Source organism: Asterias rubens, chromosome 1 (assembly GCF_902459465.1).
Source record: "Asterias rubens chromosome 1, eAstRub1.3, whole genome shotgun sequence".
In the NCBI taxonomy this organism is placed as follows: domain Eukaryota; kingdom Metazoa; phylum Echinodermata; class Asteroidea; order Forcipulatida; family Asteriidae; genus Asterias; species Asterias rubens.
The window spans coordinates 14,174,545-14,200,678 of NC_047062.1; the positions used below are offsets into that span (position 1 = coordinate 14,174,545).

General features: G+C 38.2%; 3 protein-coding genes across 3 annotated transcripts; 2 read left to right on the plus strand and 1 right to left on the minus strand.

Annotated features, from left to right (window-relative positions):
* Positions 1 to 715: 715 nt before the first annotated feature.
* Positions 716 to 11,084, plus strand: LOC117293414 (arginase, hepatic-like). The gene is made up of 9 exons (XM_033775739.1): positions 716 to 893; positions 2,244 to 2,469; positions 2,742 to 2,814; positions 3,825 to 3,937; positions 5,854 to 6,179; positions 7,608 to 7,712; positions 8,724 to 8,800; positions 9,703 to 9,762; positions 10,132 to 11,084. Exons 2-9 carry the CDS (start codon positions 2,269 to 2,271, stop codon positions 10,296 to 10,298), a joined length of 1,122 nt encoding a protein of 373 aa, XP_033631630.1. The 5' UTR covers positions 716 to 893; positions 2,244 to 2,268; the 3' UTR covers positions 10,299 to 11,084.
* A 4,806-nt stretch (positions 11,085 to 15,890) lies between these two features.
* Positions 15,891 to 19,138, minus strand: LOC117300438 (toll-like receptor 4). The gene has a single exon (XM_033784216.1). The coding sequence runs from the start codon at positions 19,038 to 19,040 to the stop codon at positions 16,257 to 16,259; it is 2,784 nt and encodes a 927-aa protein (XP_033640107.1). The 5' UTR covers positions 19,041 to 19,138; the 3' UTR covers positions 15,891 to 16,256.
* A 286-nt stretch (positions 19,139 to 19,424) lies between these two features.
* Positions 19,425 to 25,880, plus strand: LOC117301158 (kinetochore-associated protein NSL1 homolog). The gene is made up of 7 exons (XM_033785059.1): positions 19,425 to 19,539; positions 20,393 to 20,643; positions 21,835 to 21,919; positions 22,327 to 22,484; positions 23,624 to 23,687; positions 24,233 to 24,294; positions 24,777 to 25,880. Exons 2-7 carry the CDS (start codon positions 20,458 to 20,460, stop codon positions 25,068 to 25,070), a joined length of 849 nt encoding a protein of 282 aa, XP_033640950.1. The 5' UTR covers positions 19,425 to 19,539; positions 20,393 to 20,457; the 3' UTR covers positions 25,071 to 25,880.
* Positions 25,881 to 26,134: the final 254 nt, after the last annotated feature.

Below are 26,134 nucleotides of genomic sequence, written 5' to 3' on the forward strand. Positions count from 1 at the left end.
GATAAGCACAACAAATTTGCCTTGATAAAAACAGGATTACCAACCAAATTTCCACGTGATTTTTCAGGAATAGCAAACAACAGCTAAAAACCAGTTACAAGCATTATGAAACAAGTGTAAATTTGGTTGGGAAACCTGTTTTTATCAAGGAAGAAATATCATCCTAAGCAAATTTTTGTGCAAAGCAAATCTATGAAATTGGGCCGTGTTCCTTATTCTATAAAATTAGTAACTGTCAAAGACCAGTCTTTTTACTTGGTGTATCCCAACATAAGCATATAACAAGCCTGTGAAAATTTGAGCTAAATTGGTCATCGAAGTTGCGAGATGAGAGAAACACTGAACACCCTTGTTGGCTTGTGTGCTTTCACACATACGAATAAAAGAACAGACTAGCCAGAAGTATTTTATTATTTTAGTGAGAAATTACCTCTCCCTCAAAATCTATGCTTCAGAGGGAGCCGTTTCTCACAATGTTTTATACCAAGTCAGTTTTTCAGTTAATATTTGTTTTGAGTAATTACAAAACGTGTACCTTCCCTAGCTAGCTATATGACAACAAAATTGAGACTTTTTGCAATATTCTGGGACAGCGACATACGTGTCTGCGCAGTGTGAGCACACAGGAGGATGAAAATTTTGAGGAATCCAAACAATGGTTAGGACGCCCTCTCCCGCTGGGTATACAAAAATCTTGCAAAAGGTGGTCCGATGCGCCATCTATACAGTGTTTACCATGGTCAGTGTTTGGTGGTGCATTTTATGCCGTGCAAGGGTTAAAAAGTTATCTTCTTTTTGAATGATTGAGTTATACACGTTTGTAGTCTTATGATTCATGTCATCTGCAGTTGTTGATAACGACGAACTGTGCAGGAGGTGTGCTAAGGTGACAGGTAGGTGATTTTAACCAAACACCAAAGTCCAGTGATTAGCATGATTAGTTAGGCTTAGTATAGTTAGGGGAAGGCTGGGTGGGGGCTCGACCACATCTTCACCCGTTATTGGTCAACAAGACCAATGGGAAAAATGATAGAGTGGAGGTCCGGACACATAGACACCACACCTCACACCAAAAAGCAATCAGCTGAAAAGCAGGTTTTGAAGTAAATTGAACGCTATATTTGTAATTGTAGTACACTTCGTAGGACTCTAGGAGGTACTTCGTTCTTGAACAATCCCCATTCCCTCCCAGGCCGGCTGCCTGTGCTATAACTTTGTAAAAGGTGGAAGCATGGAGGAATTATTCCTCCATGGTGGAAGGTAAAAATATGAATGTAGATTGAAGAAATGAATTAGTTATATTATAAGAATAATTATTTTTTGTTGGCTGGTTTTGAAAATAATAATAAAAATGATTTACCATCTTTTTAAAGACTTGTTTTACTATAACCTAGTTGCGATAACGGGAGGAGGGTTACGTTATCACAAAAATGTATAACCATAGATGCTATCATGGCTATTATAGTATAGGCAAACTGGTCAGATTGGCTCAGTGTTTTTTGTGCCTGCCTTTCACCTCTGCTGTCTGTACTCTGTGTACTTCTACCTAAACTGCTCACAAAAAGTAAGGAACATTTTTTCAATCCGGTATGTTTGTTATTATTTAATACTCTGTTTGTATATGGTATATATCAATGCAAAGCTGAATTGTTCCTCTTTAAAATGATACCACATTTGCAATGATTACATGTTGCTGAACTTGGCTACACGAATAACAATGAAGCAAAGTCACAAATCAAATGTGGCAAAATTACCGTTGTCTGTGCTAAATGGTCAATAGGTAATGCTCAATAATCAAACCGATCAAGATTTTCAGAACCGTTAATGGTTTACACAAAGATTTGCACACGTGAGCTCATCCGACACAATTAACCCTCATCTCTTGAAAAACACCTTGTTTGATGGGTATTTGCAAGACGATATTCTACAGCAGATTGCAGTCCCATACTTGCAGACTCTTACACCAAAATGCCATCTTTCAAGATGACAACGCTCGCCCCCATCGAGCCCCGACTGGTGACTGACTACCTGAACAATGTTGGGGTGCACCGGATGGATTGGCCCGCCAACAGTCGGGCGATGGAAATCTTAACAGTTTTTGGGCCTCAGTGATGACTATAAAAAACTGTGTCGCGCGATCGACTATAAACCGGCCTTTATAGTGGGGGGGGGGCTATGAAAGATTTGTTACATTTTTTACTCACTCACAGTTTATAGTGTCTGTTTTCTCATTTGATTTTCAGGGATTAGCAAGACAGAACCGATTATATGGCTTCCATAGCAGTGCTGACCCGAGCAATCAGATCATGTCTTACGTCAGTGCAGCATAAACCCATATTGAGGGCCACAAACGTCCATAAGAAATGCCCAGGGAACTGCACAGGTTTAATCCATTCGTCGTCACGCTCCAGTGCTTATGTGACAAGGCAAAACATTGGTGTGATAGGTGTGCCAATTCATGAGGGACAGGTAGGTGTAAAGAAAGAAAACAAATTTAAGTGTTTTAGCAACTTCTTGGAAAAATCTGCACCTTGCCAGTGTACACTTAAACTATTCCTTTACGTATAAGTCAATATCTTGGTTCGAGGTGTCAGTCAGAAACCATGTAACCATTAGGTTCACACCCTTGTTTAGTATTGTGATCAAATTCTGTATAATTACTTACTGTTGTGTTATTACACATTTTTCTCATCAGTTAATGTTTCTCAATTTATAGTTTCCCTTTTTCTATTCTATGTCAGCCTAACATGGGTGTAATGTACGGCCCTGACGTCATCAGGGAGGCTGGGCTTATATCAAGGTTGAAAGAAATGGGTAAGTAATAATCTGACTTCAATTTAATTGATGTCAACATTTACCTATTATAATAATGGCCATATCTGTCAACTTGACACTCCTGGCGCAGGTTATGAGAAAATGATGCTTTAACTACAGTACAGTCTTGGCAAAAATAAAAAAGATGCAAAGAAGAGTTATCCAAACAGAGTTAAGCACTGACAACAAGAAATGTTTTCAGTTGTGACTTGAAGTTGGTGAGTTGTGGTGAGGGAGCTTTCCAGCTGAAGGCTAGGCGGGAGGGAGTTGCAATGGTGTGGACCTGAATCAGAAAAGGATCAATGTCCCCCAGAACGTTGTGTTCATGGAATTAACGTTACGTGGAATGTGCAAGAGCCCAGTGTTGGTGGAGCAAAGGATTGTGTTGGTTGGTATCTGTACAGAAATAAAAGCGATGTAAAAACACAATAAGCAAATACAACAAGGTCCAAGAGGTCAAGTTCATAGAGGTGCGAGGTGCACACAGGTATTGGGTGGATAAACCCTTGCATGAACAAATTAGTTTTAACTGCTTGTTTTTGTTCAGCAGTATTGTTATGCTTATCGCTGAACGATAGGTCTGTGATTTGGTTGCTTGTTATTTTTGAGGGGCATATTCCAGCCCTCTAAAATATCAAAGTCCTTGTCAATTATTTGATTAATTTGGTCAAGTTTGGACAATCTATACATCATATGAAAGGGCTTTACGTACAAAAGTGGATATGTTGGTGACCTTTTCTTGACCTTTTGCACTGTCTAACAAGAAATGCCTGTAAAATGGTTTGAAAAGGCGTTGTTTTAATGGCATTTAGGCTGAAATGTACACCTTTTGATGCTTTACCATATAACACATCAAGGATACACTTTCTTTTGGATTTCTTTGATTTTTTACGAGCTATTAACAACACTCTTCACATCACTTTAAAACAGTGACCAAACGACCGCCGACCACATTATGTCTAGTTTATTTATTAGTTTTTGGTTTTGTTCAAAAACATTTCCTTTTTCAGGGTTGACAGTGAAAGACCGTGGTGATTTGAAATATGAGAAATTTAGTCAAGACACGACACAGCCAGGAGGATATGTGAAAAACTCACGAACTCTCGGCCAAGCATTACAGAAGGTAACTTTAGATCAGAGGGGTAGAGGCAGTGAAGGAAAGTTCACTGGGCTCAGTTGGTAGAACAGTTTTCAATCCAAGATTATTTTCTCATCTTCGGTTTCGTCGTGTTGATGCAACTGCACCAACCAAACCAAAACCAAGTTGTTGGCTCGGTTAGGGAATGGTTTCAAGATGGCGTATTGCACAAGCTATCAAACAATGGCAATGGAATTCCTTTTAACAATGAAAAACCTTGAAGCATATTCTGGGGGGGGGGAAGAATCTACAAGACTGCAGCGTTTGTAGCTCCAAATGTTTACTGGACCAGAATTTCTTTTACAAAACCAGAATCAAAATAAGTTTATCAAACACTCTGAGAAGATCTGGTTCAATGTGTTTATGTGTTAGTGTACTTCGATACTCTTGACAGAGAATCAAAAGATAACTAACACATTTACAGTCCACTTTTTTCCACAAAGATATTACACAATGAGGTAATTCATTCATTCATTTGAAAAACACAAGACCACCTGGCTTCTCCCATTGTGAGTTTACTGGCCTGAGGCTAAAATCACAGGCTTCGGCATTTGGTCCAGTGTTAGTTTTAAGCCCAATGCCAATAGTGTTGATCAAATTACAAAGACTAAGTTCCATTACTTGAAAAAAAAAAAAACCTGTATATTTTGAGAACATTTATTTTTTACAAGATTTACTTACGTCAAGAAGTGTGTCTGTTTACCAACCTGTTTTTTGCATAGTTCTCAGAAAAATATTTTTATCTATGAATACAGAAACTTGTTTCTGGCCAGGGTTGCCAAAAACATGCCCCCTAGCACACACTCTCTGATTTGGGTTATGGTTTGAACTTCAAGGGAATCTCCTCCAAACAATAGTTCTTTTATTTGCTGAAGTTTTATACACTGGAATTTGCAGGCCTGAGGCCAGTGTTGTTAGAGTTCAGTCGCTTGACAGTGCCCGAACAATTGCAGTCTTGTGTTTTAACTTTAACAATAAATGTATTTACCAAGCAATGCATCATGTTATTGTTTTAACTTGATGTTATTCACAGTAAAACTCCAGAGAAGATACATTACCCATCAAACGAGATACACTTTCTCTCAGTGCTTGTGCAAACTAAAACAGCTGAAATGTTAAACTGTCTACAATAGTTTTTTGCAGCTGGTCTTGTAAAAACAATTTTTGCCCCAATACAGATTGAGTTCCAAGCTTTGGGATCTTGTGAATTTCCTGTGTCCCCCAAACCCTGCAAAAAAACCCCCCAAAAAACAACAAAACAAAAACTCAAGCCCTGCAGTTCTCCAGAGCCTGCCTATTGTTGCGCTACACTAAATTGCAATTGTATGTTAACAGGAGTGTCTGTGCATCTGAATCCATTACCCATGGCCCAAAACAAATCCTTTAAGCCTGAGAGGTCAATGGCTCAACTATCTCAATGTTGTTTTAGCACAAACTGTTCCAAATGGAAGACTGCTGAGTGAGATAGGTGATCAGGGCCCAATTTCATGGCTCTGCTTACCGTAAGCAAAGAATCGGCACTTACGGAAGCAGGGAATTCCGTGCTAACGTCTAGCGTATTCCATGAGTAAGCAGGGAATTTTGGCGGGTGCGTGTGCATACTCAATGTTACTAGGCATTCTATGATTACACAGCTAGTGCAGAAATTTAGCGCTTGCACTTAAGTGGAGAATGGTGATCGAAAGCGCCAAATTTGGCAGTAAGCAGAGCCAAATACTAATGCATAAAAACAAATGGGTTAAATTTGTTTGTTGGTAAATCCCCAAAACTGTGTGTTAAATAAGAAACTAAATTGTGCACTTCATAAATGAAGATTTTTTCCCTAAAGTATGCACTGAATGAGTTATACTATTGATACAATTTTGTTGATGCTTTTTTTTTTGCACGGATCATCACCATAGCTTTCACAGACCGTGTGCAGCATAGTGACGGAACACGATGAGGCGGTCGTGGCCCTGGGCGGCGACCACAGTCTGACCATAGGCTCCCTCCACGGTCACTGCCAAGCAGAGCCTGATATGTGCGTGGTGTGGGTGGACGCTCACGCGGACATTAACGTTCCCCATTGCTCGCCCTCTGGGAATCTCCACGGGATGGTGCTATCATTTCTCGTACATGAACTGAAAGAATACATACCGTATATACCTGGCTTTGAGTGGGTCAAGCCATGCCTGTCGGTCAATGACATTGCATACATTGGCTTAAGAGACGTGGACAAGTGTGAAAGGTAAGTGAAAAAGTGAGAAGTTTTGTAAGAATTTGATTTGACCGAGTGAAAGCAGCATATCAAAGGGAGACAATTCCTAGTTAGTCATTGAAGAAACCACATTTACAGGTAGGGTCATTCTTGTTTTTTGTCAACGATATGATTATTTATAGGCAACATTATAAAGAAAGAGTGAATGAAAGTCACCATAGTTTCAGTTGAATACAGTGTCTACTTGCTGAGAAAACAGTAAATGGTATTTTGCTATTTTCACCTGAACATCAAGTCCATCCATGACGAATCCAGCCGCAGCATTTGTTAACGAAAACCAACCCTCAGAAATCTGAGAAACGATTTATACATTAAGCTTGGTTCATACTTCCTGCGAATGCGATGCGAACTTGATGTGAGTTTGACGTCACAACCCCTCTTTCGCTGCGATATTCGCACTGAGATGAGCACAACTCAACTCAGTGCGAATTTCGTTGCGAATTTCGTTGCGAATTTGTGACGTCATCATTGGTATTGCATTCGCACTCGCAGGAAGTATGAACCGGAATTTAGTCGTTTGTCAAATTCAAATATTTATGTGTATTATAATTATTATTATTATTAATGATTTCTAATAAATGGGGGCATTTCGGTCAAAGTAATTTCACAGTATGCTTACTACCATGACCATCTTTATAATAAGTAGGTTTTCAAATTCAAATTACCCAATATTTTTCCAGGGGTCATTACCAAACGATGCATTACCTTTATGTATGTGTGCATCATAATCCCATAAAATCACAACAGTACTCTAAAATCCAGAGATGTGACCATCCATTCCTAAAGGTTATCTTACATATCGCTGAATAGTTAGGCCAAGTAAAAAAAGAAACATGTTTCGCATCCCGCCCGCTTCCTTTTTACAGGCCGCCTCCTTTTTTATTTTATTTTTTATTTTATTTGTTTATGCACATTATTTTTTTATTTTTTTTTAAATAGGGTTATTTTAAATGATCTCAGCAAAAACAATCTGAATGTCTTGTCTGAATGCCTCGACTAAATTGTTTCATTTATGTTTTGTGTATTTCAGCAGTAGAAAAAACAATGGATATTTGACATTTTAACAAAAATGGCAGCCATCTTGAAATAAAATATAAAAAGCCCCTCTTCCTCCTTTTTTTGAAAAACCCGGACGTGAAACATGTTGTTTTTTTTACTCGGCCTTTAGGCAAAACACCATCGCTCTGTATGTATGGGTAAAACCAAAAGTCATATTCTTTATCCCTGATATGTCCATCTATTATCCCATTAATCAAGGTGTTGCTTTTGTATAAAAAAAAATGGTTTTACTTTTTGTTTTTAATGTGCAGGCAAGTGTAGGTATTAATCAGAATTAATCACACTACTCTATTTACTGTGTTTGTTACACTTTCATTTCCATTTTGATTCTACTTTCAGTCACATATTGAAACAGAAAGGAATAACCTGTTTCACTATGCACGACGTGGAGAAGATCGGTGTGGCCGAAACACTGAGTCGAGCGTTGGACAGAATCAACCCAAAGTAAGATTCTGCAATTTGGAGTCAAATGAAGTTTAGATTAACTAGGATGCCTTAAAATTTAACTGACAAATATGCGTTTAAAATTCAGTGTAAAGATGGTCAAGATGATAGACCTTATACACATGACGTCATTTTAGTAGGGCGCCCTCACCTAGAGGTCAAAAGGAGGTTGTTCATTGGCCAATCCTGTGCGCCGCGCGTACAAATCTGTGCGTTTGGATTGTTTCGTCAGCATTTTTCCACTTAGATGGCCGCTGGATGACGTCAATGCATAAGGTCTATCAATTTGATTCCAACATTGTGGGCGTTACTCTAAGGCAGTATGTGGGAAGTCAACAAATGGATGGCTTTAATGAAAAAATAAAGTCTCATCAAATTTGTTTCATATTTCTTCCAATAGAGAAGTTGGCAAATAAAATCAATATATTTAGAAATAATAATAATTACAAAGAATGCCTTTACATATTTTGTAGCTCCTGCTTAGTGGAGTTTATTGATCAAGAATAGTATGCAAAGTAATTGGGTGTTTTTTTTCCCCAGACAAAGCTGTTTCTCTTGAGAGTTGGTACAAATATGGACTTCATAGTCAGTTAATTTTAAGATTAACTTTTTTTCTATTATTACATTCTTTTGTCTGTAAACCAGGACTCAGTGAATGCTAGTGCAGACATTTTGTCACAAAAGCACCAAGTTAACTCAGAATAATAATCTTCAAACTGCAGAAAACAGCAGTAAGAAGAGACATTAAATTTTGGCGTACATCAATCTGGTCTCAGGTCCTTAATGCTGTCAAGCAGAAAATGCTGCTTAGCTAAAAATGAGTGGGACACCGGTTGCAAGAATGTTAACCTTTTGGATTGTTAGCTGGTAACCAGTTTCTGTGAAGCAAGAGTTTTCTGTGCTTATCAAATTTTTATGCTTATAGCCTTTATGAAATTGGGCCTTTGACATTTTTATATGAAGTCAAATATCCAAATTTTTAGGCTTATTTTAAATCCTTTTCATTTTTAGGGGTAATCGACCTCTGCATTTGAGTTTTGACATTGACTCTTTTGATCCACAAGTTGCCCCTAGCACTGGAACACCAAGTAAGTATCTATGTATGGGTTTTCTGACAGTTTCTTAACTAGCTCCTTTTGGGATTACAAAATAATGGACCTGTGACCTGTGTAGGATCATTACACAACACATAGGACCATCGGCTTTACGTCACATCCGAAGGGCGTAGCATTAAAGGTTCAGTGCCTTGCTTAAAGGCACTGAACACACTTGGTAATTGTCAAAGATCAGTCTTCTCACTTGGTGTATCCCATCATAAGCGTAAAATAACAAACCTGTGAAAATTTGAGCTCAATTGGTCATCGAAGTGGCGAGAAAATGATGAAAGTAAAACACCCTTGTTGGACGAATTTGTGTGCTTTCACATAGGAATAAAAAGACTTCTGGCTAGAAGTCTTTTATTATTTTAGTGAGAATTTACCTCTTTCTCAAAATCTATGCTACTTCAGAGGGAGCCGTTTCTCACAATGTTTTATACTATGAACAGCTCTCCAATGCTCGTTACCTAGTCAGTTTTTAACTTAATATTTGTTTTTAAGTAATTACCAAACGTGTACCTTCCCTTTTTAAAGGATACAAGTGTCAGGACCAGATACACCTTTACACGCCATTATTCATAAACTTGTGTGTGTCTCGACCGTATTGGACCTGTATGCCTCGGCACTATTGATAACGATTTATTTTGTGCATGTTGTCAAAGCAACCAAAAACCTTTTTTGCTGGGATTTTTACAAGAGAGTAGTACCATGGTCCTACATGGTCCTACCAAGGACTAGCAAGGACTAGCTGTTCAGCTGAGAAGTTGGTACCTTTTATATAGGAGGAGTCATGCATCGTTTGTGAAATGTGGCCATGTATTTGTAGAGGCCCCCAGTCCTATTGTTCGCTCTAAAGCTCTACATGTGTTGGTACTTTTTCTGTTTTTGTTTAGGCTTTGGTGGTCTGACCTACCGGGAAGGATTGTACATCGCAGAGGAACTAGGATCGACAGGTAAGGACCCTCTTGTTGCTCGTTATAGAATTGTAACACTGAGTATTTACGAAACCAACTGTTATTGAGGTTGATTGTGCCAAGATTGAAAACAAATCCTCGACACTTTTCTTTCAGTCACAAACCAATTGTGTTGATAATCTTTTTTAAATTCAAATTTTGTCTTAAGATTATGACTTGTAAATGTGCTTTTCGGCCTGCTTGGCCGCCAGTGCATTTAATAAATAAACCAGAATACATCATTATTTACCGAGCTAAAACTGAGGTTAATCCGGAGGTCGCAGTTTCATGTAAATTTTTTTGTTCAACCCCAGCTTCCCTTGTGTTTTATTACTTGATAACTAATTTTCTGTGAACGTCTTCTGACAGGCTTGGTGAACATGATCGACCTGGTGGAAGTCAACCCTGAGCTTGGCTCACAGACTGAGGAGGAAATGACGTCTAAGGCAGCAGTCAATATCATCTGCGCTGCTCTTGGTGAGACAAGGATGGGTTACGTACCGGATAACTACCAAATCCCACCAAAACCTTTATAGTTCACAACATCCCCCATCCTACTATCTCTTGAAAAACCCACCCAACATAAGTAAAAAGAGAAATTATATGGGCCGAGCAGTGTTACTCCCGGCTAATGAACTTACGAAGGTGGAATGATTTTAAAGGGATAGTTGAAGTAAAATTGATGCAAGTCTGTAAACTGGCACCAAAGCAGCGCTCACACAAATTACACTGAACTATAATTGCTTCTCTTAACCCAGGTGTATATTTGGGAACCTGAGAGGACTGAGACAGTATTGTATTTGATTAACCGCTTAGCACTATAATATAAGCAGCCTCAGGTTATACGCTCTCCAGAGAGTTGAGAAAGATTGAGGAATTTTCAAAGTATGAACAGGGATAATAATGTTATAAGGCATCTTGATCCATCTACTAGGACAGTTACCATATTATAAGAATAAGAACCATATATTATTAGTAGTATTATTTTTAATTATTAATATGACAAATGAATCATGCAATTGCTTTTAACTGCTTTATAATGACCAAACATGTAATTGGATGCAAATCTTTTTTATCATGGTTGTTAAATTTTGATCAACCATTATTTTGTCTTCCCTTTAGGGTGTGGTGTTCTCTGAATAACAGAGTTTTTATGATACAGAATTGCTTTTGTTAGCCTGATGAATTGCTTATATATACATATAAAAAAGCAGTGGTGTAGTCAAGTACTTATTAGTTGAGTACCAAATACTGTCGAGTGCCTAGTACTAAGGTGATTGAGATGTACTTGAGTACTAGTACTTGGGCCATTGAGTATGAGTACAAGTGTTCAAGTACTAAGTATTATAGCCAAGTACCGAGTCCAACAGCTGAGTACTTAGCATTCGGATCTCCGAGTGCGAGTACTTTATATATATTAAAAATCCACCAAAATGAGGTATAAAAACATACATTATTTTGTTGACAAATTTCTAGAAAACAATGTTCGCTTGTTATGATAAACTATTTTTTAATCATAAATACAACATAGACAACTTAAATTTTACTTCTTACGTTTTTATTTTGCTGTTTGCATACAACACTGCATTATCACATTCGAAGGAATTGGAAAGTAAAGTGGGTTTTTATTTACCACAAATATTATAAACATGTTACAATCGGAGTCCAAGTATATTTTCAGTCGCCTGAAAAAAAATTACTTTTCAAAATCTTCAAAACAAGATTGTATAAAATTAATATCTTTTAGAAGGTACATCTGAAACTTAACTGCAGTTCCATCTTGTATTTTTTTTAGCAGTAGTCTCCTTTTTTAGTAGTCGCTAACTTACAGCAATTTTAAACCATTTTCTTTTTTCCCCAAATTAATCATAGAAATGCCATTTATTTTTGTACTTTTCTGAAATACTGAATGTTGACTGAAATTCTCTCACTGAACATACAATAATTTGGGCTATTGCTAACCTATGCTTTGTTCCTGGTTCGAGTCCTGGATTCAAGTCCGGCTCCAGCTAGGCTGTTGAAGTGTCACTGTTCCAAAATTGATGATGGAACCAGAGCCAGATGCAGAACCTCGGAATAGTTTACCAAAAAGTCTATCTAGCTTCAGAAATCTTTTTAGAAATTTCTTTTCTGATGATCATCTGCCCTGATTAATGTTATTCAATGATTAAAAAAAGGAAATGAATCAATCAGCTCTAAATCCACACAAATGTAGTACACAAAGCCGGACAACGGCTAGCGGACTTCCTAAAAACCTTCCCACTATGGGCACAATTAATGGTGGTTGTGTGGTCTGTGTTATAATTATGATGGATCAGTGCCATTCTTTCAAAAAAAAAAAAAAAATGGTTTTATTAGATTATAGTTTTAGCTGGTTCATGCAAAAATACAGTGTACATGTTCATGTACAAAATCATGTTAATATTATTTTAATTGTCGGTAGTTTATCATTATCGTTATTATTTGTTTAAACTCCACCAAGATAAACTCAAAATACAAACATATGAAATACGAATTGTAATATAGGCCTACATTGCAAAAGACTAAGACATGGGAAGGGCAGTTGGCTTAGGAGGAAATGAACATTTAACATGCCTGTAAAAAGTCATAGTCAAAACTAGCCGATTCAAAGATCCATTTCTGCTCGGTTGGTAGGCATTTCACAAGGTGTACTGACTAACTTATACATGTAATACTATGCCATAAAATAATCAAGAATAAAGTTCTACAAATTAAACCACAGGGGTAACTGATTTTAATTGTGGTTTATAACTTGTTAGTTTAAATAACAAAGTTGCATCAAAAATAAATAAATCAAATAAATGGACGACTTTTGCAAGTCTATTTAGATAATACTTTATAATGATTGCCATTTTTTATGCCAACTAGGTTCCTAGAACTGCATTAACTAATTGCTCCAAACTGAAAAAGAGTGTAGTGAGTTAGTACCAAATAAAGAGTCGACCCTGTGTATTCAGTATGTGTTTTGTTTTTGGTTGCACTTTCATGTTTGGTTTAGATTTCTTCCTCCATGGTCAGAATGATATTAAAAAAATCGTTTAGCATCAGTGTACATAATTGTATCAATTTTCTCAATATGGATTACCACAGTGCCCTTTTGTACAGCAAAAATATTGATAAGTGAAATCCAAACTCTCTGATGACTAATAGAAACGATACAAGCATAATGATTAAACTAAAAGGGTTGCGAGAGTAAGTTTATTCATGTAAAGGGGTGAATGCATTTTATCTAGATTGTGTGTGTTCGCTTCGTTTCGATCATTGTCCAGTGGTTTAAGCCAACGGACAATTAAACCCAAACAGTTGTTGGTCACGACCGAAAACGCACCTTCTATATGCAGGAAGAAACTTTTTGGATAACAAAATGAAAGTGAGTATCAAAAGTTAGTTTTGTGTATCCCCCCCCCCCCCCTTAATAAGATAACAACACTTTTTACCGACTGGAGAACTAATCTTAAAGCAGCTTTCTCTTTAGCATATATGCAAATTATTCATCATAGCGCCAGGACCATGGTTAGATTTACAAGAATATAGGAATCTTATAAAACATAATACCATGAATCTAGGTCCCGTTTCGTTAAGAAAAACTGGTATTACTTTTGTTTTCAATGTGCATATCAGGTATCTGCACAGGTATTAGCAAATTCTTCATTCTGTGCCATACCCTTTGCGCCAAATTTGCACAGGTGACAGCATGACATATCTTTCAGGATGCTACAAACCAACATTTATGTGGATAAATTTTCAATGCAAAAAAAAATACACCAATCAATTTTAGTCACTTTTCGCTAACTTCGGTTCGTTGTAATCTGCTGATATCTTTTATTTTCTGAAATCCTCTCTTCAGATAATCACACAAGGCCTAACTCAGCAACTTTTACAGCGCAAATAGTGTTACCTGACAGTCAACTAGAAATTAAGTAGCACCACCAGATTTTCGCCGAAATAATATATTTGTTTTAAAATGTTTTTCGCTGAACGAATTTTAATAGATGGTGCCGTTTCAAAACGAAAATAAAATTAAACATATTTCGCATAATTATGCAACAGACATTGCACAAATAGCCTACATGTTTCCTAACATGCAAACATTATTTGCATGTGGCAGATGGAGGTTTTGCATGTATAGGCCTAACCATGATGAAATCTTGTAAGTTTCCCAAGTCTATCACAACTTATAATAAAGCCATTTTGAAGGTTTTTTCCCCCTCTAGGCATATTTCCTTTGTCACAAAATGATAGAAAATTTACAATAAATAAAAACACCCCATGCGTGCCTTTACTAAATTGAACATGCCATTTATAAATAGGAAATAGCAATACTATGGAAAGAATTATTTCTATATGTTTGCTGTCGATAACAATAATAAAACAAAACAACAACGCAAGTAAGTTGTTTTCTGAACCCATTGACTAGTTTAAACAAAGTTTTTGTGAAATACACGGTAGGCCTATACGGGTAAAAGTTTCCTTGTGGTCTCAACATACCGGACCCTCCTGAGGCTTAATCTAACATAGGCCTATTATACTTTAATTAATAAAACAAAATCGCATTCCAAAGAGAAAATAACGTTTTTGAAACATTATTTATCGAATTGTTAATTTGATAAAGTAACCAGATTATCGTTATGTACTTTGATATGTGTTTATTTACAAAGTAACAAAGAGTGCCAATGATTCAGTATTGACAAGGGGAATAGTGATACTAGATGGTAATAATAATAATAATAATAATAATAATAATAATAATAATAATAATAATAAGACTTGTAATGCGCACATATGGTATACGTTAATTTAGAAATAAAAGCACATCATTGCTTATTTTGAAGATACACATTATTACATTCAGTGTGATGTCATTGTTTAGTTGGTTTGTCATGTTAAAGAGGAAACCAATGTTAAATTTGTTACGACGCCATGTGGCCTTGTTTGTTTGTTTGTTTGTTTGTTTTTGTACAAAGAGTGCCTATATTTAGGCCTATTGGATTCGGGGTCGATTTCACAAAACAAGCCCTAACTTAGGACTAGTCCTGGGACTCTTTTTGAGTTAGTAACAACTTAATGCTAGTCCAATTAAGGACGAGTAACTCGTCTTAACTTCAGACAAGACTATAGTCTTAAAGACACTGGACACTATTGGTAAATTGTCAAAGACTAGCCTTCACAGTTAGTGTATCTAAACATGCATAAAATAACAACCCTGTGAAAATTTGAGCTCAATCGGTCGTTGAAAATGAAAGAAGAAACACCCTTGTCACACGAAGTTGTGTGCTTCCAGATGGTTGATTTCGAGACCTCAAAATCTAATGCTGAGGACTAGCTCAAAATCAAATTTGTGGAAAATTACTTCTTTCTCAAAAACTACGTTACTTCAGAGGGAGCCGTTTCTCACATTGTTTTATACTGTCAACCTCCCCTCATTAATCGTTACCAAGTAAGGTTTTATGCTAATAACTATTTTGAGTAATTACCAATAGTGTCCACTGTCTTTAACTCTTTTTATCGTGAAACAGAGCTGTGTATTGAGTGAGCTGCGGAGTTGAGAGCTGGACGCCATTTTCGGTCCAAATGTAGCACAACTTAGCATTACATAAATCACGTTTGCAGTGTTCTCTTATAGCACAGTAAAATTAAGTAGGATTTGATACTTTGAATGGTGGAATAGTAAATTTTTCCGGCCATGTAATGATAATCTCTAAATGAGTTGGAGTGGTTCTGAATATAACCGTTGGTTTCAACTCGACGTTTCGATCAGTATATTCTCTTAAAGGAACACGTTGTCTTGGAGTTGGTCTATAGAAAAGCGTTTGAAACCGTTTGTTATGAAATGTATATGGTTGGAAAGATGTTTTAAAAGTAGAATATAATGATCCACACAAGTATCACTCAAAACTGCACGGTTTTCATTTTACGTCGCGAATTAACACGGTCGGCCATTTATGAGAGTCAACTGTTTGACTCCCATAAATGGCCGACCGTGTTAGTCGACGAGGTAAAACGAAAACCACGCAATTTTGAGGCATTTGTGTAGATCATTGTAGTCTACTTTTACAACACCTTTCTAACCATATCAATTTGATAACAAACGGTTACAAACGCTTTTGAAAGACCAACTCGACCGACCCAAGGCAACGTGTTCCTTTAATGTAACAACTGTTAAACTAATCGCAAGAATAAATAGATTATTCATTCGTTTATAAACAACCAGGAACATGCAAAAGAGTAATGATGAGGCAAGTATTGTTATTGTTTTTTGTTTTTTGTTTTTTTTACTCTTGAACGGAAATCAAGACATCTCCCACAAGTTTGATGTTTTGTCAGATATTTAACAATGTTCCTACTCTGAAACGGGCATATTCATGGTTGCATCGTGACTTTGTCGTGTGAAAAGGGCTATCTTCACTAAATCAGAGCAAACTTAGTTTTTGGTTGCGGCATGACATATACATAATATAAGAAACTATAGAGTTTTAAGCAGATAAACTTTGGGTATCCACACGACGATTAACGATCGATCGCATTTTCAATTCTGCTTTAAGCCGGTCCCAGAATAACTGTTGGCCGAGATTGTCATGTGGCCACTTGAAGTAGGTCTTCCTGCACAGGGTTTGCCGCAGCAGCAACGTCATCTTGCTGTCTGAAACATCTTTAAGAAGGATGAGAATAAGTACATCCTGCCCCTCGTTGAAGAGTCTTTGATGAGCCATCTGCATCTCGTAGTAGCACCACTCGCTCTCCATAAAGTGGTCGGAGAGGACAAGAATAGTCTTGCGACTGTCGTGAATGGCACCAACGACGGCATCCGTTCTGGAGCCACCGGCATCAATGTCCCGCTCGCTCACACACAACCGAAACCTCTCACCCTCGTTTGGATCCTCCTCAAGACGTGGTATCAATTGATTCACCACCCACTCTTGATCGTGGTCATTATACGACACAAACGCATCAAACTTGGGAGGGTTATTATTGACTCTGCCTTCTTCCGTATTGCTCTCCTCCCGAACTTCTCTTTTAATGAGACGACGTCTGGGAAACAGTAAGAACCATTTATAGCGCAAATGCCAATGATACCGAACGCAGAAGATGGTCACAGTGAAGATACAGATGAGCGCTGCTGCCGAGCTCACGCCAAGGTACAGAGCAAGATGCGAAACGCACTGATCAAAAACTAGCTGTGTGATTAAGTACCCTTGCAGGTTGCTTGGAGAATTGCATTTGTACTCCAATGGAGACGGCAAGAACACTCTGACATCTTCAATGATCCACTGATTGAAGTCCTGAACATCGCATGTACACGAGAATGGATTGTGACTCAAGTCAAGGAAACTAAGAGATGGAAGCCTGCTTTCCTTAAGTAACTCTACGTCAACGAACGATATTTTGTTTCCGGAGAATATCGCCGAGTGTAAGTTAGGAAGATGTGATGGACTGAGAGCGGAGAGGTTTGTAAGCTGATTCTCGCTGAGGTCTATGAACATAATGTCCGTCACGTTCTCAAACGTCTTGCCGTCAACATCCTCGATGGAGTTTCTACTGCAGTTTATCCATCGAAGCCGAGGAGTTCGTTGAAAAACATTCACACGCAGAGATTGCATTGCGTTTCCCGCCAAATTTAAAGTCTTAAGTTTAGGCAGGTTCAACGCACTCCAGCCATACAAGCCTCTTGTGTAGAAATCATTGTCTGTGAGTCCATTATGGGACACATCTAATGTGATGAGTGAAGTACAGTTGAGAAGAATCGAGAGTTCGAAATCGTCACGAATATTACTAACATACATTTCTTCAAGTGCAGGAGCTAAAGTACTGAGTGTGTTTGTGAGGTACTCTCCTCCCGGATTATGGGACATATCAAGAAGTCGAAGACTCCGTAGTGGAGCTACCCAGCCCTCTGCTGGTGGTAGTCTGTAAAACTGATTGTTAGCCAGGTACAAAAACTTAAGATTCTGAAGATTATCCAAGCAGTTATCTAAGTTGTATATGCCATTTCTTTCAAGATTCAGACTTGTCAATAAGGGAACAGACGCAAAATCATCTGCATTTAACCTGATCAAACTGTTACCGGCCAAATTAAGCCGCCGTAAGAAGCCAGTAACGTTGAATGGTGTTAGTGCATCTCTCGGAACTTCGTTTAAATGGTTATCAGATAGGTGAAGTTCTTCCAAATTGTGCAGACCTGAAAATGTCCCGTTAGTCATTCCGGAGGCCTTCAACTGGTTAAGACTGAGGTCAAGTTTTTCAAGAGTTGCCAACTTACCAAGTGCGGAGTCTTCAATCCATCTTATTTTGTTCTCTGCGAAAGAGATTGATGTTACTTTTGGAAGATGTCTCGATAGACTTTCAGCAATCCGTACGGTTAAAACTCCATTGGAAACAACACTGTCTACTCTAGATAGATCCAATTCAAATAGTCCAGAAGGCAACACATCAATAATCTGATAAGAAGTTTCTCGTAAGCTCAGTCCTTTAATATTTGGCACTGGGTAGAAAGCACCGGTATCTATATAAACGAGATCGTTTAACGAAAAGTCAATGTACTCAAGAGGCAGCGAGCTCAATGCAGACAGAGTTGAGTTGGCCAGGAATTCAATGTTCATTCCGAACAGTAAAAGTCGCTTGAGATTTCTCAAAGATTGGAATCCCAACCCAAGTTCGAATTGCTTGACTTGATTGAACGACAAATCCAATGTCTCAATCTTTCTCAGGTTGGCAAGTGCGTCTGAGGGTACCTCTGTTAGATCATTCAGCCACAGGGAGAGCTCGAGGATTTCACCCAAACCCTCGAATGTAGCTGTCGGTATGGATACAATGTTATTGGAAGATAGATCAAGTCGCACCAAGTTCTTAAGCCACATGAAGGCGCCGTCGGCAAAAAAGCTGATACTGTTTTGAGACAAATCAAGTATCTGCAGGGATACCAAACCTTGAAAGGCGCTACCGATAACTGTTTGAATAATGTTGATTGAACAGTTTAAAGTTTTCAGGCTTGACAAGAAGTTGAAACCGGTCAAGTTTGATATCCGATTGATGGAGATGTCGAGATGGGTCAGCGTTATAGGGATATCGATGGGTGTGGCCGACAAATTGCGAGCACTGCAATCAAACATTGTTACGCTGTACAGTTTACATGGAGTAGTTTGGTTATTGACGGTCATAGACGGTATCGATGGAGAAACTGACGTGCACGATGCTGGAGGCACGACTGACAATATGTACATCGTTACTGCTGCAACAAAGATATCAGTTGAAACCGCCATCTTGAATTCAATTTGAGGTAGCTGTAGCACATTCAAACAGTCACAAACATAATGATCATGACTCACGTGCAGATCCGGGTTTGGGTGCAGCTAATGTAGTTTAACATCGAACTATCAGGTGTTAAATTCCTTATCCGATCACAGGAAATCACTGTATATAGTTGGTGAACAGCATAACCGAGAGTCCACAGTCCCTCCAAAAACGGAAGTTTCATGTTGCATTTTGTTTCCTGTTGAATAACTTATTTTCAAAGCTGCGCTGAGAAGCGAGGAGTTTTGTTTTCAATATTGATAATAATTATTGAAGAACAAACAAACCTCCGCGCTTCTCGTATAGAGCAGCTTTTACCACACTCACACAACGGCACTGGTTATTGACTGCCGCAATGTGTCAGAGTGGACACAACTCGGGTTTGGAATGGTATAGGCTATACATCCAGTGTCCATCGCACACTTCGCCCAGCCAACAGATGAGAGACATGGACAGAGACGGTGTTCAGTTTGTCTTGCTTCTATCCTCATAAGACCATGTAACCCTTGTTTACAATAAGTGTGACCTTGTACATTCCTTAAGTATTCTGGCAGGCACTGTACTACACTGGTCCTATGGGAAAGTTGACATTTTGTGTCATAATTTCCACGTTAAACAATGAGTTATGAATAGAATACTTACGCTAATACATGAATGAATGAATAGATAGATAGATAGGTAGATAAAGAAAGAAGTAAAGGAAGGAAGAAAGGAGGGATCAGAGGGGGAGGGGGAGAGAGAGGGGGAGAGAAAGTAAGCACTAATTAAAGAAAGAAAGAAAGAAAGAAAGAAGTAAATAAATAAATGAATAAGTAATTGAGTAAATCAATAAATAAATAAGCCTGTAGACCCGGGCGTTTGGTTGTCGAGGAAAACAGAATAAGCTACATACAACAATCGTAATTTCCTTGTTGTCCTAAATAAAAGTATAAAAATATAAAATTAAAATAAAAACAGAGGAAAAAACACAAAGGAAACGGTAACAAGTGTGAAAATTTGAGTAGAAAATTGCTTAGGCTCATATCATTCGATCCTTGCTCTATGGGCACATGGAATCGAAATTGAAAAAAAAATAGAACAGAAAGTATAGAACAATTAAAACATGGTTCTCTTAAAATTGATTTGTTTTAAGTGGTTGTATTTGGGTTGTCTCAGAAAATGTCCCTGACTCAAGTGCATCACTGCTTGACCGACCCACCATGATAGCTGACCTGTCTCCTATGTGGTGGTGGAACGGTTCGCGGTAAATTTTCAAAACAACCTAGTGCAATGTATCAACCACGATCTCGTATAATCAACCCCACACGCAATAACAATACAGATCCTTCAAGCACTAAAGATTGTGTGCAGTCATGGAGAAGAGGTTGGCTACAGAGTAATTTCAAAATGGCGGACGAACAGACAAGTCAAGAATCGTCGGCTTCAGCTTCGGAGACACGGATTTCCTGTTTCAGTAAGAGATCCCAAGATGAGGCAAATGAGAGAGTATTTTCAGCAATCAACGATGTTATTGGTAAAAATGCCATATGGTCGGAGGAACAGAGAGATCGACTAAGAAGAAGGTTTAGAGAGGTAATAATAATAACCCGTTTTTAATAGCGCTTTTCACACGTAATGTGTTTGAGCCGTTGTTGTTGTAACTGTAAACGGTAACTTGGTATTGCAGATGAGATAGCTTCATGGATGATGCATATTTGAAATGATGATTGGATGGATGCACTTCTACTATTCTATCTACATATATTCTGCTACTGGTACTGACTTTGAGACAAATTTCCAATACCTGTATTATTAAGCAGACGCTCCATGCAGAGTCCAGAGAGCAGAAAATTGTATTTTTTGACGATGTTTTTTAATTTCAGTTCACTCAATAAAAAGGGAATACAAGCATTATGAATGTATGTTCAGTAGGGTGGGGAAAGCTTTAGGTGTTCAGTAAACAGGAAACTACAGTTCTGGCTGGCTAACGGTTGTAAAACTTTCACTCATCAACGCTTATTTGAAAAAACGTATAGCGTTAAGAAGGCCCTAAATATGAGACCCCTATATAAGTATAAGGCTCACAGGGGAGCCTTATAGTTTCTAGAAGTAGAAGTGGTCTGAGTAAAGGACCTCTAATTCTCCATCCATCATGATTATGGAATGGATGGTTGTGCGTGGTAAAAATATTCGATCTCTGATGATTAGGCCTAATGTTTATCCAACTGTCTGGTCTCTGGACTCTGGTCTGCTGATAATTAAATGAATTTAATAGACTAGCCACTAGTTATTTAATTTGGATAACTTTCCGTATATGGCGCCATATGGAAACTTTTCCTTTAATTAGTTTTAAAAAGATAGGAAAAGTTTCATGAGTTACTGTCTTACTCCTAAAAAATATTTTGTTTTCGTCCGCTATTCAACTTTTGATAATGGAAGTTAAAACTATGGTAGTACAGTGTAGGGAAATCATAAGGGAATATACTGCTCACCCTGCTGTGATCCTGTTTAATTTTCTATAAGTTAATAAATAGTTATTTCCTACTTAGTAATTTGTGAAAATAATATTAGCTGTTGCAATCTGCCTACCAACCAAAGGGAAAATGACCCAGGGGGCCTATGACTGTATGAGTGGTATTAAAAAAAAGGATGGCCTGATGAGTGATGTTATTTCCCTAGCAGAATCTTTCACACGAAGGCTTCTTTCCCTGCTTTGGGTTGAAATGCAGGCCGTTAATTAATTTCTATTTAGTAATTTAATAGTGTATTAATTTTGTTCATCAGATTTACAAGAGTACCCTACATGAGAATAGTACTGTAGATGGGCAGTCGTGGGCCGAGGCAGCCGATGATCTGGACACCACCAAAGGTTTGAAAATAAGGGAATAAAATGGTAGTGACTGGGTCTTAAACGTCTGTTTAAAACCGGCAGGGTCGTGGTCGTGAGATCAAGGCCCAAGTCGAAGACCGAGTCACTACTCTTTTGTTCCCATTCATAAATGCCCTTATGTTGTTAAATGGCGTAATAATAATAATATTTGAAAATCTGTGAAACAAATCAAGAAAATTTTCACTTTCTGTCTATCGCGAAGGGTCAAATTTGCATTGACGCTCAACAGTTGTGCGTTGTTGCCTCCGTGAAGTATCAGGCCTGTCCATCCCAACCAAATAGTAACCACTCGACAGAAGAGTACAAATCATTTAGAAAAAACATTGACAGTTTTTTAAGATTTTCTGTCATACAAAATCCTATGGAATAAAATCTCTGCTTTTCAGAGTTTGAACCGATAGATCTGAAGACCAAAGCAGATGCTGAGGAGATTGCAACTGAGCTGGATACATTGATTGTAGACACGATGGGAAAGAGGAAAGTCTACCCTCCTAGACTGACACAACAAGTGGCCAAGAAGCTTCGGTGCCTTCATACAGCAGTTGTAAGTTTACATGTCAGGGCCTAATTTCATAGAGCTGCTCAAAAACATTGCTTATTGTTTTTCTGCTAAGCAAAAAACGGCAGGATACCGGTCACATACTAACTGTACCTGTGTATAATTATTTTTGGGCTAGTAGTAACCATATTCAGGTAAACATAATTTTGTTTTGCTTTGCTGCTTTTTGTGCCCTCGGCTCAAGATTAACACTAGACCAAAGGCCCAAGGCAAGTGATTTTAGCCTTCCGCCAGAAAACTCATGACTAGAAAAGTCTTGGCAACATGTATTACATTGAACAAGAAATACCAACACAACAAAGATAAACAGGTAACTAGGTGTAACTTAAGCAATGAAGTGGAAACACATGAATAGAGAGAGAGAGTCAGAAAGCAAACAGAAAAAAACAAGGGCTTTCTGATTCTCTCTCTCATTCATGTATTTCCACTTGGCTGCTTATGTTACACCTAGTTTACATGTTTATGTTTGTTGTGTTGTCATTCAATAGCCTTTGAGAAAGACTCTGATGGATCGAATTGTCCGGCTATTCACCATTAACTAGTTTTTGCAAGTATAGAAGTGTAACATAAGCAGTCAAGTGGAAATACATAAATAGAGCATTGAGAGAGGGAGTGAACAATAAGTAGTGAGACAAAGGGGGGGGGGGGCAGTACAGAGGAAGTGGCTGGTTTAACCACAAGAAGATGGAAACACAAAGGACAATATAAAAGGTGGAAAGAGGGGGATAAAGAAGTTGGTGAATGAGGTAGGCTTACAAGGGAAATATCTGTGGGGAAAAGGAGAAGGCAAAGACAAACAGATTTTGAGTAATTTCTTGGATGTGGTCTGAAGGCACCTTATCCACGGTTTCTTCTTACTCGGGCGAAAAGAGGGATTAGGAAGTTTGAAGTGGAGTCCTACAGATGTATCCAGCTTTTTGGTGTTGACTGTGGATCTGTTGCCATAGAAACCCCTCTTGAGTTTACTTTTTCTTTCACCTCTGTATTGAATACCATAAACGTTGGAAAATATGAGATAAGTGATGGTGCAGGTGACATGACCTCTTGACTTATGGGTGTTAATGGCAAACAAGATTCAAATCAGAGCTCACATTAAAACTTATTTGTTTGTTTATTCCTTCTAGGAGCAGTTCAAGCCGGTTTTAGAAAAGGCAATTGAAGATCACAGCCCTATTGTTTCCTTAGAAGGTAAGTCTGTCAATGAGTTGATGCGTCATAAAAACCTACAAAACGCCTGTGTGATGCGATTACAGTTCGTGCCTAAACGCGTACGTATGAGGGTCCCAGTAATAGTGGAAAACACTGTTACAGGGTGGTTGGGTTTTAGTAGTGGTATCTTTCCTCACCATTCACCTTTAAGACCCGGTTTGAATATATGTGGATTGGGTTTTCAGTCCCTACCTAACTGAGTTAATTTTCCCTGGGGTTTTCTTAAACTTAATTTTCCAATTGGTCTTGCATCACATGCAATTTGGAAATTGAAAAAAAAAACATATCTTGCTTTCAAGAGTTTGAATGTACATACAAATTAAGTAGACGCTGGCATGTTTTAAATCTTCTAATCAAGGTCCTCTGCTTTGCACACTTGCTCCAAGATATGGCATCTCAGAAGGTGTTCCATAGTTTGAGGCTCGGTGCCACAGATACAGGTTACATCTTCAAAGATCCGGAAACCCCATCTCTTTAAGAGTTTTAAATTAATTAATTGTTTACTCTTTTGTTTCATCTTGCAGATGAGAACTCAATTACTACAAGGGCATCCTCTGCCAGTACACAAATTTCTACATTGTCAAGGGTAAGAACTCGGCATCATTCATACAATCAATTATTTGTAAAATTAGGTAATGACCGTGACCCGTGTCATAGAGCTGCCTAAAATAACAAATTTGCTCAATTATTGTCTGCTTAGCAAGAATGAAAATGATACCAGTCGCGGATGGTACATGGGACGTGTTATTTAGCTGGTGACCATGGTTTTCTGTTAAGCAACATTTTGTTGTGTGCTTGTTAAGCAGCTCTATGAAATAGGGCCCAGTGACAATATTGCTGTTATTAACAGTATGTGGAAACGATGGATTGTGAACTGTGGACTTCTCTAGTCTCACTTACATAGTATTTTGGGCACCGCTAGTAGTCAACCCTGGATCTTTTTCAAGAAATAATTAACTCATGCAGTTAATCCAAGTTCAATTTTGTTTTTCATTTAGAATACTTGTAAAAGTGGTATTCATGAATTTGTTGTTGCTCTAAACACACTTGTTGATTTGAAATTTTCAGCTATTGCCTGACCTAGGAGAAAAGTCAGACCGGCTTCAGGAGGCAGTAAACATCCACAACAGTTTAGCATCCAACAAAACCTACCAGACTGTGACGAATCCTCAAAAGGCAGAGTCAAAGATGGAGACCTCGCTGGCATTCCTCAAGGCCAAGATCAAAGCCGACGAGACGCCCATGGCACCCCTGCAAGATGCAGAGAAGGTTCTGAAACGCCAACGACTGACCGCTCAATTGAATGATCATCCCATCAAACGATATAAACCCAGTACAAGTAACAACGGTGAGAAAAGCTGAGATTCTACTCACACTGTGCCATGTAACCTTTGAAGTTATAATATATTTTGTATGTATGTAGGATCTGAAACTTTGCATGGTGGCAGTATTGTTAGGTGAGGGTTGGCAGCTACAGTAATGGCTATGGCCGTTGCTAAGGGTGTTGCTATGGCTGCCCTATACCTCAATGCATGATGACGCAGAAATCTATCTGTAGCCCTTGCTGTAGCCACTAACTCGGACACCCCCCTCAATCTCACTTGAGTAGAAGACAATCCTGAAGATGTTCAGAGCATACTGGATTACAGATCAAAGCGTTGAGTTATCAATCAATGGTTCTTTTCAGAACCAACACCTTTCAAAAGAGATTTACAAATTATGCTAACATAAACCTCACCCAATTTTACTTTTTGTATATGACCAACTACAACCTATCAACCTATATGATAATATAGCAGGCCTGATACTTTGTTGTTGTGAGGGCAAGGCAGTTTTTTTTATAGGGCATCTCAATCAGGGAACTTCAGATTTCCACTTGAGCATTTCAAGGGGCACCAAGGCAATAACCAGTTGCATAGAAGCATTTACCTCTTTGAGGTATCCGTTACATACAGATCAACAAAGTTATTCCATGAATTGACAGTAATAGTTTTACTCAACGGAGCTGTCAATTCTCCCTGCTTCTGCAGACAAATTCCTGGAAATAAACCATCCTTCAATGTTCTGATGAACTTACTATTTTGCCGAATGAAATTCTAAATACCTCTCTGATTCAATAGATATTAAATTTGCATTGGGTTAAAGAAATATAAGGTTCAAACTGCCTCTAGCTACTGGGCAATCTCGGTGGTCTATTGGTAAGACATCTGCTCTAGATTGGCAAATGTTGTGGCTTCGAATCCCACCCAAGTACTATGCCCAAGATTTTTTGTTCACAGAATTCGGGAAAGTAATACACCTTTTACATACATCAGTGTAAATTTGAAACCAACTAATATCTCTCAAATTGCTTTGCAAAATTACCCTGATGCAAGATGCACAGTATTTTTGGTCTTCAATTTTAGGATTTACATGTATATTCATTC

What these genes read in the sequence shown, in the direction of transcription:
- LOC117293414 (XM_033775739.1), top strand. Translation starts at nt 2,269, where the DNA reads ATGGCTTCCATAGCAGTGCTGACCCGAGCAATCAGATCATGTCTTACG. An exon ending in TGCCAATTCATGAGGGACAG is followed by an intron (nt 2,470 to 2,741) that starts GTAGGTGTAAAG and finishes ATTCTATGTCAG; the next exon opens with CCTAACATGGGTGTAATGTA. An exon ending in GACGTGGACAAGTGTGAAAG is followed by an intron (nt 6,180 to 7,607) that starts GTAAGTGAAAAA and finishes TTCTACTTTCAG; the next exon opens with TCACATATTGAAACAGAAAG.
- LOC117300438 (XM_033784216.1), bottom strand. Translation starts at nt 19,040, where the DNA reads ATGGCGGTTTCAACTGATATCTTTGTTGCAGCAGTAACGATGTACATA.
- LOC117301158 (XM_033785059.1), top strand. Translation starts at nt 20,458, where the DNA reads ATGGCGGACGAACAGACAAGTCAAGAATCGTCGGCTTCAGCTTCGGAG. An exon ending in CCCTATTGTTTCCTTAGAAG is followed by an intron (nt 23,688 to 24,232) that starts GTAAGTCTGTCA and finishes TTCATCTTGCAG; the next exon opens with ATGAGAACTCAATTACTACA. An exon ending in AAATTTCTACATTGTCAAGG is followed by an intron (nt 24,295 to 24,776) that starts GTAAGAACTCGG and finishes TGAAATTTTCAG; the next exon opens with CTATTGCCTGACCTAGGAGA.